General features: G+C 43.6%; 1 protein-coding gene across 1 annotated transcript in view; it reads left to right on the top strand.

Annotated features, from left to right (window-relative positions):
* Positions 1-241: 241 nt before the first annotated feature.
* CRIM1 (cysteine rich transmembrane BMP regulator 1) overlaps positions 242-12,685 on the top strand; it is a 177,130-nt gene continuing 164,686 nt past the window's right edge. Inside the window, 3 exon segments of the mRNA XM_032102594.1 lie at positions 242-313; positions 315-425; positions 427-1,054. Coding sequence (XP_031958485.1) covers positions 257-313; positions 315-425; positions 427-1,054 — 796 coding nt within the window. The 5' untranslated portion in view covers positions 242-256.

Here is a 12,685-nt window from a genome sequence, read left to right as displayed (position 1 = left end):
CGTGGGGCCCTCTCCCTCCCCGCCCCCGGTATCCCCCGGGCCGCCGCCAGCCCGTCCCCGCGGTCTGGCGCCGCCGCCCCGCTCCGCTCCGCGCCCGGAGCCCCGGGAGGGGGAGGGGAAGTGCAGGGGGAGGCGGAGGCGGCGGCCGCTGTGGGGCCCAGGCTGCTCGTCGCCTCCGCTGCGCCTCTTCCAGCCCCAGGATCTGGGGCTGGGGGGGGCGGGAGGAGAGGAGGCGGGCCCGCCTCAGCAGTGCCCAATGAGAGAGGCGCGGACGGGCACTTGGGGCGGTGCGGAGGCGATCATCGCCCAATGGGGGGCAGGGCAGAGGGCGCACTTGGAGCGGGGCGAGAGTGAGGCAGGAGGCGAGTCGGGACTCGGGACGCGAGGGGGGCAGAGCCAGCAGCCGTCGCCGCCGCAGCCGCGCTCGCAGCCGCTCGCACGGACGGCGCCGCGGGACCGGGAGCCGGCGGGCGAGGGACGAACGGACTGAGGGACGCCGCTTCCCGGAGGGGGCAGCGGGCGGAGCCGCAGCCCGCAGGAGAAGTTTGGCTGAAGCGGCCGCCGCCGCCGAGAGAGGAAACTTTCCTCGGGGGGCCGGAGGCGGGGGCGGCGGGAAGGAGCCGCGGCACGCTCGGGTCCGCCGCCCGGCGAGGGGGCTTCCGAGAGGCTCCCCCCGGCCCAGGCCGGGCTGCGGCGGCTGGGATGTACCTGGCAGCGGTCTCGGCGGGGAGGAGACGCCCGGGCGGAGACGGCAGCTGGCACCTGGCGGCTGCGGGGTGGCTGTTCCTGCTGGCCCTGCTGCTGGGCGAGTCGGGGACGCGTGCTCTCGTCTGCTTACCCTGCGACGAATCCAAATGCGAAGAACCGAAGAGCTGCCCCGGTAGCATCGTGCTGGGGATCTGCGGTTGCTGTTTCATGTGCGCTCGGCAGCGGAACGAGAGCTGCGGGGGAGTCTATGGGCTTCACGGAGCTTGCGACCGGGGCTTGCGCTGTGTCATACGACCGCCGCTAAACGGAGACTCCATCACCGAGTACGAAGTGGGCGTCTGCGAAGGTGAGAGGCGGTGGGACACCATCTATCTCTCCGTCCATCCCCTGGGGTGGGGGTGCCCGATGGGCGGCGGGAAAGGAAGGAGGGCGCACCTAAGATGTCTTAGGCGCTGGTGCGCCCTCCTTCCCTTCCAGCCCGCCCGCCTGTCCCATCTGCGAGCGTGTCTTGTAACCTTCCCTGCTTAAAAAACCCCACAAACTCCTACTTAGAAGTTTGGCCCTTAATTTTCTTACCCTGAACTTTAAGGTTCTACCAATTCTCCCTTCTCCGTAGCGTGTCACTGGTTTGCTAATAGCTTATATCAGCTACTGATGCCCAGCTAAAATTCCTTGATAAAGGACTCGGTAAGGGTTTGGCAGATGGAGATCGGCGGAGGTCAGTCGTGCACACATGATGCCTGTTCCGGATTCCCTCCTGTGTAAGGAAACAACAAACACTGATCGTCTGTTACAAAGTTTTCTTTCCTGTTCCTGTCACTTAATATCTCTCTGCCTGTCCTGCTCGGCATATAATGATAAGGGGTGTCTTTTTCCCTGCTGGAGCATCAAGCGGGTGGGGGAAATAACCACGGCAGAACTCCTCTCAAAGTCACTTCAGCTTCCTGCCGTGTGCTTGTGAGAGGATGAATAGGTATCAAATGCAAAAGGAGTTCACCCCCCTTCAGCTTTTATCTAATAGAGTTACTAAGATTTTATATATATATATATGTTACAAATCAATGAAAGGCCAGGGGTAAATTTTTAGTCTCTCTTTCTCTTGTACCTCCAGTTGCCTTTTCCCCCAAGCTGAGGGAAAACATGGCGCTCTAAAGAGATTAAAAATAAGCAGTAGTTTGGGATATGTATAAATGTATATGTGACTCGGAGCGGGAGCTTCGACAGTTCTGGAAGAGGAGACGGTGGCGGTCTCCTCTCGGCGGGTAGAGGGCAGTAGAAAGTCCAGAGAGCTGGTGAGGCTGCATCTGTCCAAAAAACTTGCATTTAAAATGATGCACTATTTTAAGAAAGCTAAAGCCGGTCATTTTTAGTGGACAGCTGACCTTTGTCCTGGCGCTCATTATTAGTTTAAAACTCCATTTGCCTCCGTAACAAATAAATTGCAAACCACAGCAGAGCCGGGCAGTGTGTCCTCCCCTGTGCTAGAACCAATACCATCAGCCTCGGGAGCTGATGCTTGGGGAGGACGAGCTCCAGGTTAAAAGATGGATTGTTAAACATTTTAAAATGACCCTAAACTGTTTCTAAGACCTTGGTTGAGACTGTGTTGCTGAATATATACATTACTGTTGTCTCTTATTTTTAATATGTGTTGGAAAAGTTTTTGTAAATAGAAAAGTACAAGCAAAGGTACTTTGAAAACTTACCTGGTTTTGCAGGAGTTTCTCCTATCGTGTGTTTTCAAGTAAAAGCTGAGCTAAAATAGCTTCCCCCCTTCTCGATGGTTAAAGGAACTAAAAGCCTACAGTCATTAAAGGCCTTAATGTTTCAGTTCCCGTACTGTATCACAATATGGACATCTCTGGCAGTTTAGGAGTATTTCATTCCTTTGAAGTGATGCAATCTGTACGTTGCTGTAGTTCAACTCATAACACGTCCCATCTACTGTTGAAAATAGTATGAAGCATTTGTTGGCAAGATTGTGTTTCAATTAGTGTTGTGGTTAGAAACTAGTTCCAGCTGTCCCTATAGGAATAGTCCTAGGGGAGGGAGGTAAAGAGGAGGGAGATAACGATCTATTAACTATAACTAAGGGAGATAAGTTAAAATAAGAAAATTAAATAGGTGAGTTATCTATTTAATTTTCATTCTCATAAGTGAAAAGCAACCAAGCTGAACTGTCAGCCTAATAAATAGTCCTGGAATACCTATTAGTGAATTGTCAGGAAACTGTCTCATTCTAAGAAACAGAAGTAATATGTTGTTCTTCATGGTGCGTGTTTTGCACATGAGGTGGCAGCAAGGATAAAAGGGTACTGATTGTACTGCCTCTGATCACTAATATGCGGTTGAATAGCTCTGTTTTTTTCATTGTGATGACCTAAACAGTTGTGCAGTTTACAGGCACACATGCAACAGGCTAGGCTGGTGATGCCTGATGTGAGTGGTATTAAGCCATGCCTTTATCCCTTAACAGAATAAAGGCTGCACTTTTTTTGTTGTCTTGCGCACTGGGAGTGCAAACCCTTTCCTTCCCCAGCCCAGGGAGGAGGAAATAGAAGTGTCTTGCAGAACTGTGTGAGTAGAAATTCATGTTTTTACTCTCCTTCCTGTCTCTAGCTTTTTATTTCATTGCAATTTTTTACACTGAAATGACCCCTACTGGCTACAGTTATAAGCATGGCTTTTTGTATCATTTTTGAAGCTTTATCCCTGTCTTATTTCAGACCGTCAGCATGTGCTGATAGAAGACTTTGAGAGCTGGAATAGCAGCAGGTAGAAATACTTGTCTGCTAACTTGGTTTTAGCATTTAAACGCACTCGACATAAATGAATTCTGTAACACCTGACAGATAAATCTCCCTGGCATCTGTTATTGGTAGCTTCTCTTTCTGAAATTACAAATAGAGTATTCTTTGTTAAAGCACTGTTTATTAATGAAATCTGTTGCTGATCCTGAGGGGTTTTTTCCTTTATCATTCTAAAACCTGAAGGAAGTTCTCATTCATCTTACCACCTTAACTATACACATTTCTAAGCAGTTCTAAGGCTCCATTTGTGTCGTTATCCTGAAGTGGGTAAATGCCTTTCCTGAATGCAGTTCTCTTCTTAGTAAATAATAATTCTGAGGTCCTGGTGCTGATGGCTACACCTCCTGAAGGGCATTCTTGAGAAACTTTGCACACCTCCAGCCCCTGTTGACTTTACAACATCCTTTACTGGATTGGTTCAATGAGGTGTTGAGACCCTACAGCCCCTTCCAAAGGCTCTTAGGATTGAGAAATTTTTAATGCAAAGCAGGAACTGCCTTGCTCTCTGCCTTTGAAGGTGGTCCTAGAGCCACCACTGAATTAGACTGAATTCTCCAGAACCATCTTAGCCTTGGCTACTGCAGCAGTGCAGCTGGGCAGGGCTCTGGCTTTCCAGGGGATCAGAGAGCCTTGAAAAAACTCTGCCGAAGAAGTTAGGTTATTCTGTGAAAGCATTTCTTGAGATGACTCTCTTGTCCTTTTCCATGCTTCCCTGGTTTCTGGTGCTATTAGATGAAGAGGCCTAGATTGCTGTGCTAAACTCTCTGAAGTCATGACAATAGCAAATAATATAAAGCTGAAAATGACCTGAAATTATTTTTAACTGTGTAACAGAAACATAAGCTTTTGTGATATATGTGAAATGCTTAGTTAACACAACTGCTAGTCTTATGGTGGTTTTAGTTTCTCTTTAGAATATACTTCCATATGAATTAGCTTCTAGGTAGATATTGAAAGAAGATATTACTGTGCCACTAGCTTACCAATAATATCTATTGTTTTGTTTGGTCTTGGTTTGTTGCTTTGGTTTTAGTGGGGTTTGGGTGTGTTTTTTGCTTTAGTTGTTGGTTGGGTTTTTTTTTGGTGGGGGGGGTACAGTTATTGCTGTATTCTTTTTGCTTACTGTAGGTAATTTAAGGCTTGCCTTGAATACTTGAGGCTTGTCTGCCTAGTGCATAACTTCTGAACTGGAGTTCTCTTGGGACCAGGAGAAAGTTGCTGTAGTCGATTTTAGGCAAGTATTGGGAAGTATGTGTGTTAATCTCCTAGGATGATGGCAGAAGCTTTCCTTACTGTGGCTAGTCCTAGTCTCATTTACTGAACTGCATCTTTTTGGGAGTTTGGAGCATTACAGTCTGTCTGACTCCTTGTTGGAGCAAACTGGGAGAGCTTGGATGTGTCCATTGTCCCTGTCCCCACCTTTAAGTCTGCCAGGTTTTCCTCCCTGAGAAATATATAAGGGCACAGTGTATGGTATGTAACCAAAGCTTGGTGAAACTGGAGTTGATGGGAAGAATTTAAACCTTGAAAGGCTAGCTTTTTTTTTTTTTTTTTTTTTTTTTCAAAATTTGGAAGAGGAAAGCTAAGCTTGTTTTTTGTTTTGTTCAGGCATTGGTTTACATGTGTGCTAATGGAGTTTGTCTGTGCTTTACTGAAGTAAGAACAACTTGCTTATAGACTTGATAGTATTTTTATCATAGGTAGTGCTGATGCTTGTAACTTCTGTTGCAGAACCGTGTTTTCGGTTGTTTTCAGTCCTGTGCTTTCTAATGGGTCAATGGACACAAAGCCCTCAACTTGATGCTCTGTCTGCAGACAGACTGCTGTACAACATGCTTGGCTTCTTGCCTGTGATGTAGTCCAGACCCCTAAAGATCAGGCAGTATTTTGCTTTTCGTACAAGTTACTGAAGTTCAAGTAATTTGGAAGTTGTATGTGGGTAACCCAGTTGTTTACATCTGTTTGGACTGGAACAGTCCAAAAACTTTTTGTTTGGTTGGGTTTTTTTCTTTGTTAAGTAGTGAATGGCTGGGAAAATGTCCAAATGGTTCTCATGTCCATGTATGTGCAGAGAACTTCCTTCAGAAACATCAAGTGTTAAAACTGATGGTCTGGTTGGGGACTTCATCAATATTAAGTGGTGTACCAATGGTTGTTGGTGTGAAGACAGTCAAAGTACTTCGTTCAGAGGCTGTCAGCAATCCAGACAATCAGGGAGACAAATGGAAAAATTATTCATGTTGTCAAAAAAGAAAATTGTCGGAAAAATTACTGAAGTTGTGAAACTGGAATGAGAAGTAGTTCTTTGGTGAATGTTCAGCTTCTGATATGCTAGTCTTGATCAGATTTAACAGTCCCCTTCCCCTACTCCTCCTCCCTGCCCCCCCCAAAAACACTTATTAGGAGAATGCTGACTTCTTACACACAGACTGGATAATTTCTAAGCTATTTCTACCCTGTATTCCATCAATGCTGAGATCTCAACATCAGTAAGAACATGTAACTCTGAGTGTGGCATGGAATTTGAATTGGATCAGGTGCTTATTTGACTTGGAAATGGTTTCCTCTCTGTTTCTGGGCATCATGTTTCAATTTTAGAAAAGACTTGCTTCCAGTATTTCAGCAAAAATTAAATGGAAAAGTCCAACAGATGTGATGCAGGAATTGGTATGGTTTTGCTGTTGTGGATCAGCACAGTTAGTTTAAAACTAGAAATCTCACTGTAGATAGGCTGGATTACTAAATTTTTTAACTTCTCTAAGAGGAACGTTCTCTTTTTATTTATTTTTAGTTTTTAAAACTTTGTATAAGCATCCTCTGCTTATGTTAATTTTTCCACACAGTGATTTTTTCCCCAGGTTCCCCAAAATCATGGTGCTTATACAGATTTTTTCCTTTTTATTTTTTTATACTACCTTCGAACTTGCCCCATGGCATCTTTGCTGGTTTAAGCACCCTCTAGCTAATTCAAGGATTCTTGCATAATTTAACTACTTGCCTGGTACTTATTCAACCAAAATGTCATTTCACTGACAGGTGTATTATGCAATAATTAGCCCATTAATATGGTTCAAAAATGCTTTCCTCTCCCCCTCCTTACTTTGTGCCCCGTTAAGGATTTTTCATCTCAATAAGTAAAGTTTATAGGATCTTGCAGACAGAACCAAACGTTTCTCTGTTTTAATGGATTAAATACTTTGTAGAGGTGACCTATTAAGTATCTCTTGTGACTTATAAACTGCTTTCATTTGAGAATGCATTTAATCCACAGGGAATGTAAACTTGGAAATCATGAACTCAGGGTTTTGCCTGACACTTTGAGTGACACCGGTTGTGTCTGACGATACTGGAATTTGGAAAATGACTGATACTGACACAGAAAGCTTATGTAGATGGAGAAACTTACCAACATAAAACAAGATGGGAAGACAACTTTGCATAGAGGCTATCTAGATTAAATTCCACATAAGCGTAAGGATTAAAAATAGTCCCTGAGCGTGCTCTTGTCTAAACAGACTAGTTTGGCCTTGTTTTGGGGAAGTAATGTTTTGAGAAGAATGGAAGCAGTTCACACCTTTACCAGAGGCAATACTTAGTCCCCAGCAGCTCTCCCTGAGTATACTGGGTACTTAACTGGAGAATCTGCAAATCATGTTACCACCACCTTGTGGGTCATGAGTGTGCACGTCTTTATTAAGACTGAATAAGAAAACGAACTGGGGAGCACAGGGTTGTGGGCAGGAGGAAAAGCACTGACTGGCTCATAGGCATGCACCAATTCCCATGTTCTTACTTATTTCCTAGACTTTAAGTCTTATATAGACAGCTACCATTAGGCTTCAGTTGTTGGTTGGGGTTTTTTTGTTTGTTTGGATGAGTTTGTTGTTTTTTGGGTTTTTTTCCACTGGTGAAAAGTCTAGCAAGAGTAATGTTTCTGAATCTAAGACAGCCCTTTCTGTTGGGTCATTTCTCCTTGAAATGAATTAAATTTCAGTGTTTTGCTACAGGCTGTGTTGTACTCTCCTCAAGATTTTTTCAGAAAGGCTGGATGTGTGTGTGTGGCGGCATTTTTTCCCCTCACTGATGGGTTGTTGATAAAAAGCTGGGGTCATACTGATAATGGTGTTATACTCACTGATGTAATATGTGCTGCTTTCACAGTAGAAATGCCAAACTTGATGTCTATCTCTAAGTGAGGTTTTAGAAAAAGAAAAGAAGCCTTGAGGGTAATTCTAAATCCAGCCTAAAGTTTTTCCTGTAGTCTTCTATGACTAAGAAATGGGGTGTAATTCTTCTGAAACATGTTGTAATTGTGTTCAGTGGTGCTGCATTAATGTCTGGGGGGGAAAGTGGCAAAATACTTAGGATATCAGATTTCTTACAATAGTGTGGACTGTTCTTGGTATAGGTTGCTTTACTCATGGCCCTGTTCCAGAATTTGTCTTTGACAAAACTTTTCCTACTCCTGTCAGCTTTGCCTCTGCCTAGCAGCTTCAGCAAGCTGCCAGCCAACTACTTGTTTGCAGTGAAGCTGATGCGTGCTGCTGTACATGCAGGCTTCTGAAGTGTGTGGGTGCAGAGTGTGGCTTGGGAAAAAAAAAAAAAAGAAAGAAAATTGGAATTTTAGACTGCTTTGGAAAATGGATATGAAGCTTTGGCCCTTTTCTGAGGCTCTAGCAATTATTTTTGTAAAGAGTTTTCTAGAGCTAGAGGAAAAATCTGCTATGACAGCTAAAACACCGCTGTCTGTGCTCGTTCTAATCACAAGAGTACTGGCAGACGCTTTTTCTGACCAATTAAATCCTGGGACACAGTGTAGTATTTTCAGTCAGCTATTTACGAACAAGACATGGTTCTGGTCATTGGATTAAAATAATTTGCCTGTAAGTCTTTTTTCAGGTGTGTAAATGTGTAGGCGTCAGACTTCAAAACTCATGATTTAATATTTCAAACCATCTTTGGGGAAGAAGGCTTTTGGAAGTACCGTTTACTTTTGCTGTGAGGAGCCCTAAGAGTGAAAGTCATAAAAAAACAAGACAAAACACACTCCTTCCCACTCCCTCTGTCCCTTGATTCCCCCTGCCCAAAAAAAAGGCAGGGAGAGGTGAGTACCTGGAGAGGTAAAATATTCCCGACAGTGGAACTTGCAGTAATTGTGCACATCACATGCTTCACTTAACATTTCCATTTATCTCCTTGCCTTCCTCAAGACTTCTGTGGAGTTTCTGATAATTCACTGGAAAGCTGATCTGTTTAAATACATTCTTCGTTCCTTAGTATGAAATAACTGCCTTCAGACATGTGAAGAGCTGCTGCAGTGAAAATCTCTCACTCTGTTGGGGATTTGATCGCCTGAGATACATGCTAAGATAAAGCAGGCAGTCAGGTTGGAGACAAGCATTCCATGTATGTGTTTCTGAGGTATCTAAATGTTATGGTACAGTTCTGCTTTCTAGCTTTGACTAGAAATTTTCTCAGGAAGCTGCAAAACCCTTTTATACTGCTGTACATTCCACATGAAGATTTGGTCTTGGAAAATGAACCATTCCAAAATGTGGAAAAAAAAAAATGCTTTCTCACAAAACTCTCAGCTGTGTGTCTTACCATAAAAGTTTCTGCCGGCTCTAGTCCTTGATTCATGACTTCAGTGGAGGAATAAGTTGCAAGAAGGAAAAGGATTGAAGCCAGTGTATGAGCTCAAACTCACTTCAAGGCTAGTCTTCCCTTCTGCTGCTTTTCAAGGTCTGGGGCTGGGTTTCAAGCATTCTTTAGTGGTGATTAGTCATTTCTATTGTTCAGCTGCTCCAAAACATGAATTTCCTTTCCATCATTCTTTTTTCCTGTTCAAAGAGTGTACTGGCAAGAAGCATTTCCTTTTTTTATTTTAGCAAGTTAGAATCCTTTCAGAGTCTCATACCATCTTAATGAATACCACTGATTTGAAAATGCTGTTGTGTATGCCAGTGTTCTGGAGTGGTGGGGCTCGGACCTGGAGTCTAGTGTCATGGAGGAGTTTCTGAAAAGTTCCCCCCCCCACTTCCCAGTTCCCAGAGGGCAGTCAGTACCAGTCTCAGTAAGGATTACTTCTCTCTTGTCTTCAAATGCGGATATAAAAGGATGCAAAAGTCTGTGAGATGTGACTTGGACAGTTTTACTTTCAGGTCATCAATGCATTTTGTGGTGTCTTTGCTCTTTTCAGCATCCTAAGAGCTACCTGTGATGCTGAAAAAAGGGGCGGAAGTAGCTGAGTAACATGCTTTAGTTAAATGTAAATTATGGGAGTTGACTCAATCCACTCCAGTTAAATTGCAGTTCAAAGGGTAGGGTGGTAAACATAAGATTATTGTGGGTGAAATGCTTGTGAATTGGTCTTCATCAGTGATACTTTAGTGACCATTTCAGTGTTTCTTGCTGTTTTGAGGTGATGCATTATCTTTGTAAACTGTGAAGGAGAGCAGTATAGTGTTTTCCAAACAGTAGCTGATATTCATTAACTGTCCAGAAAGAAAGAGAAGGGTTGGGACACAAAAGAGAAGTTTCTGTAGCAGGCAGAAGGAATTGAGAACTTGAAGGGAAAGCAAAAATTTAAGCAGTGGAGAAGGAGTCTCTGAAAAGGTCTTTCCTTGTACTTTTAGCTTGCACCTGTTTTGAGATGATCCTTTGCCAATGGGGACAATAAATGTAACTATAGCGAGGTACTGTGTGCCTTGAAAGTAAGGCTCAAAGTTAGTTTCTAAATATGATGTTTTTCTAAAAATGCAGGCAGCTCTTTGGGCAAAGAAGATGAATGCTTCAATTGTGAGCATCGTGCCTTGCATGGTGCTGTGTTGTGAGTGCTGGTATGCAGGATTTAGTATGGAAGAAGTGATGGAATGCTGCTTACCAGAGACATGATTCTCAGACTATTTCCAGACTAGACCTGTTTAAGGACCTCTTGTTCAACTTGTTAATGCCTTAATCCTCTTCCCTACTTTAGATGCATGCTATGACAGGACTTGGGAGTTCAGCAACCCAGAGCAGTATGTGAATTTTTAGCAAGCTGAAACATTTGCTTTGCAGAAAGCAAGTGATTATATGAATGATAGAAAAGGAAAATGTTTGGAATTAATGTGAAGTCTCCCTTCCTGTGGCTTCATTTTGGTATGAAAGCACAGTTAGAAGAATTGAAAAGGTATTATGTCCTAGACTTAACTTTGATCTGAGTAAATGCAGAACTACTTTATTATCTGGAACTTGCCTGAATGAATCAGAAAGAGTGGGGAACTGCATGTAGACAGAAATTATTTGAAAGAGAAATGACTTTGAAGCTGTAGTTATGAGCCTGCTGGGAGCATTTGAACTGCTTCGAGGCTTGTGTGCAAAAGGTACTTGAGTGACTGTATAATAAGAGTCCAGTGACAACTCAGGACAGCTAAAAAGTGTGGCCCTTTGATTTCTTGCCCTTACTTGATCATGCCAGCATAATGAGGTGGTGAAAATCACAGCTAAACAAAGATCAGTTTGAATGAAAACTAATAGTTTACTTGGGCGGCTTTTCAGCTGGATTGCTTCTAAAAACCCCAGAATGTTAAATACATACTTGATTTTTATATTTTTAGGTGTCCTAGAAGTCAGCTAGGGGATAGGATATGCATACTAAGGTTTGAGGCTTAGATTCTTATATTTGGGATTTGTTGGCCCTGCTTGCAGAGAAAGCTTTCAGAAACTACTACATCAATTTCTCTCTTCACATCATCCAGATTTGAGAGGTAGGCATGAAAGAACAGCCTTCTGAAAAGGAAGCCATAGAGGTCAAGTAGAGCATGCAGGAAAATGTATACAGCCTGGAATAGTTAATGAACTGTCCCAGGTCCCAAATCACTGGTGTGTAAAAGTTTGGTTTTGGAGTAGTCCCCAGGACATAATGATCTTTGTGAGTAATAGAGGCTAGGTTATATGCTTCATACAAGATAGCGTTCCATTGTCAGTTGACATACTGCTGACCTCTAAAGGAGCGAGCAGGTTATACTGGACCACCATTTATCTGCATCAATGAGAGCACTGGAGGCCTTTGCATCAAGTATCCAAAGCTTTGATTTGAAGTGAGGTGGATTCATCCCTTTAGCTCTTGTGAGTACTTTCATGTGGTTGTACCTTTCATTCCAAAGAATTTTGTTCTGCGTATATTGATGTGACTTCTGAGAGTTTATTCTAAGTGGTAAACAATTACTCATTTAACAGGACCTTGAAATTCTGTTCATAAAAGGACTAAATCAACCAGGAAAAGGACTCAGTCTTTAGTCTGCATGAAAAATCATGGTAGACTTGGCACTGATTTACTGAACTAAAATAAGCTCTTGCTACATGTTTACTCCTTCATTGATGGAAATCGTGTTTCTAAATAAACTTCTGTGAAAAGTAAGCTGCTAGAAGATGTGCAGGCTAAAACTGGATTTGCATTCTTCCTGCCTGAATGTAACTTTTTTGTATTCACACCAAGTAATGAAAAATAGCTTGTTTGAAGATTCAACATGTTAGAAGTATAGTCTGCACAAGTATTACTGAGGGATTTCTCTTCTCATTAAGACTTTAATGGCTACTGAGCTAATTTTTGAGATGTGGGGCAGTGAAGACTTTAGGTGTACTTACTGTTGGGCCAAGTGCTTCCTGTGTACCTCCTTTTCTGGAAACTTACGAGAGGTGGCAGATGTGGTACCAACCACTAACCTGTCCTGGGAGTCAGGGTGCCACAGTGTGCAGTGCATCTGCATTGAGATGTTCTACCGCAGGTAAGGGATGACTTTGCTTTCTGTGCCAGCTGGGTCCCACCTTATGTGGGGTTGGCAGCTCTCATGTGACAAGATCTTGCTGATCTGTCTGCCTTAAGAAGATCTAGTGCTGAAATGCCACAAGGCAAAGCAGCACAAATGCTCTAAACTGGTTTGCTAGAAAAGCAGCAGAGCATCGCCATCTGTGTGTCCTTCCAGTCTGCACTGCACAGGCCTGGGAGGCGCAGGGCTGAGAGTGCATGCACTGCCTCTGGGCTCCTGTCCTGCACCCAGGAGTACAGGAGGAGTGTTCATGTCAGAAACAAGGAGCAACACAAGCACTTCTTTAAGGCTGTTAGACTGATCTGGATGAAGCTGTGGTCCCTGCTGTTGCAGAGTTTGAAACAGCCAGTCTTGAAC

Source organism: Corvus moneduloides, chromosome 3 (genome assembly GCF_009650955.1).
Source record: "Corvus moneduloides isolate bCorMon1 chromosome 3, bCorMon1.pri, whole genome shotgun sequence".
Lineage (NCBI taxonomy): Eukaryota > Metazoa > Chordata > Aves > Passeriformes > Corvidae > Corvus > Corvus moneduloides.
Note: the sequence above shows the minus strand (reverse complement) of the source record. Positions and strands in the feature narration are given on the sequence as shown.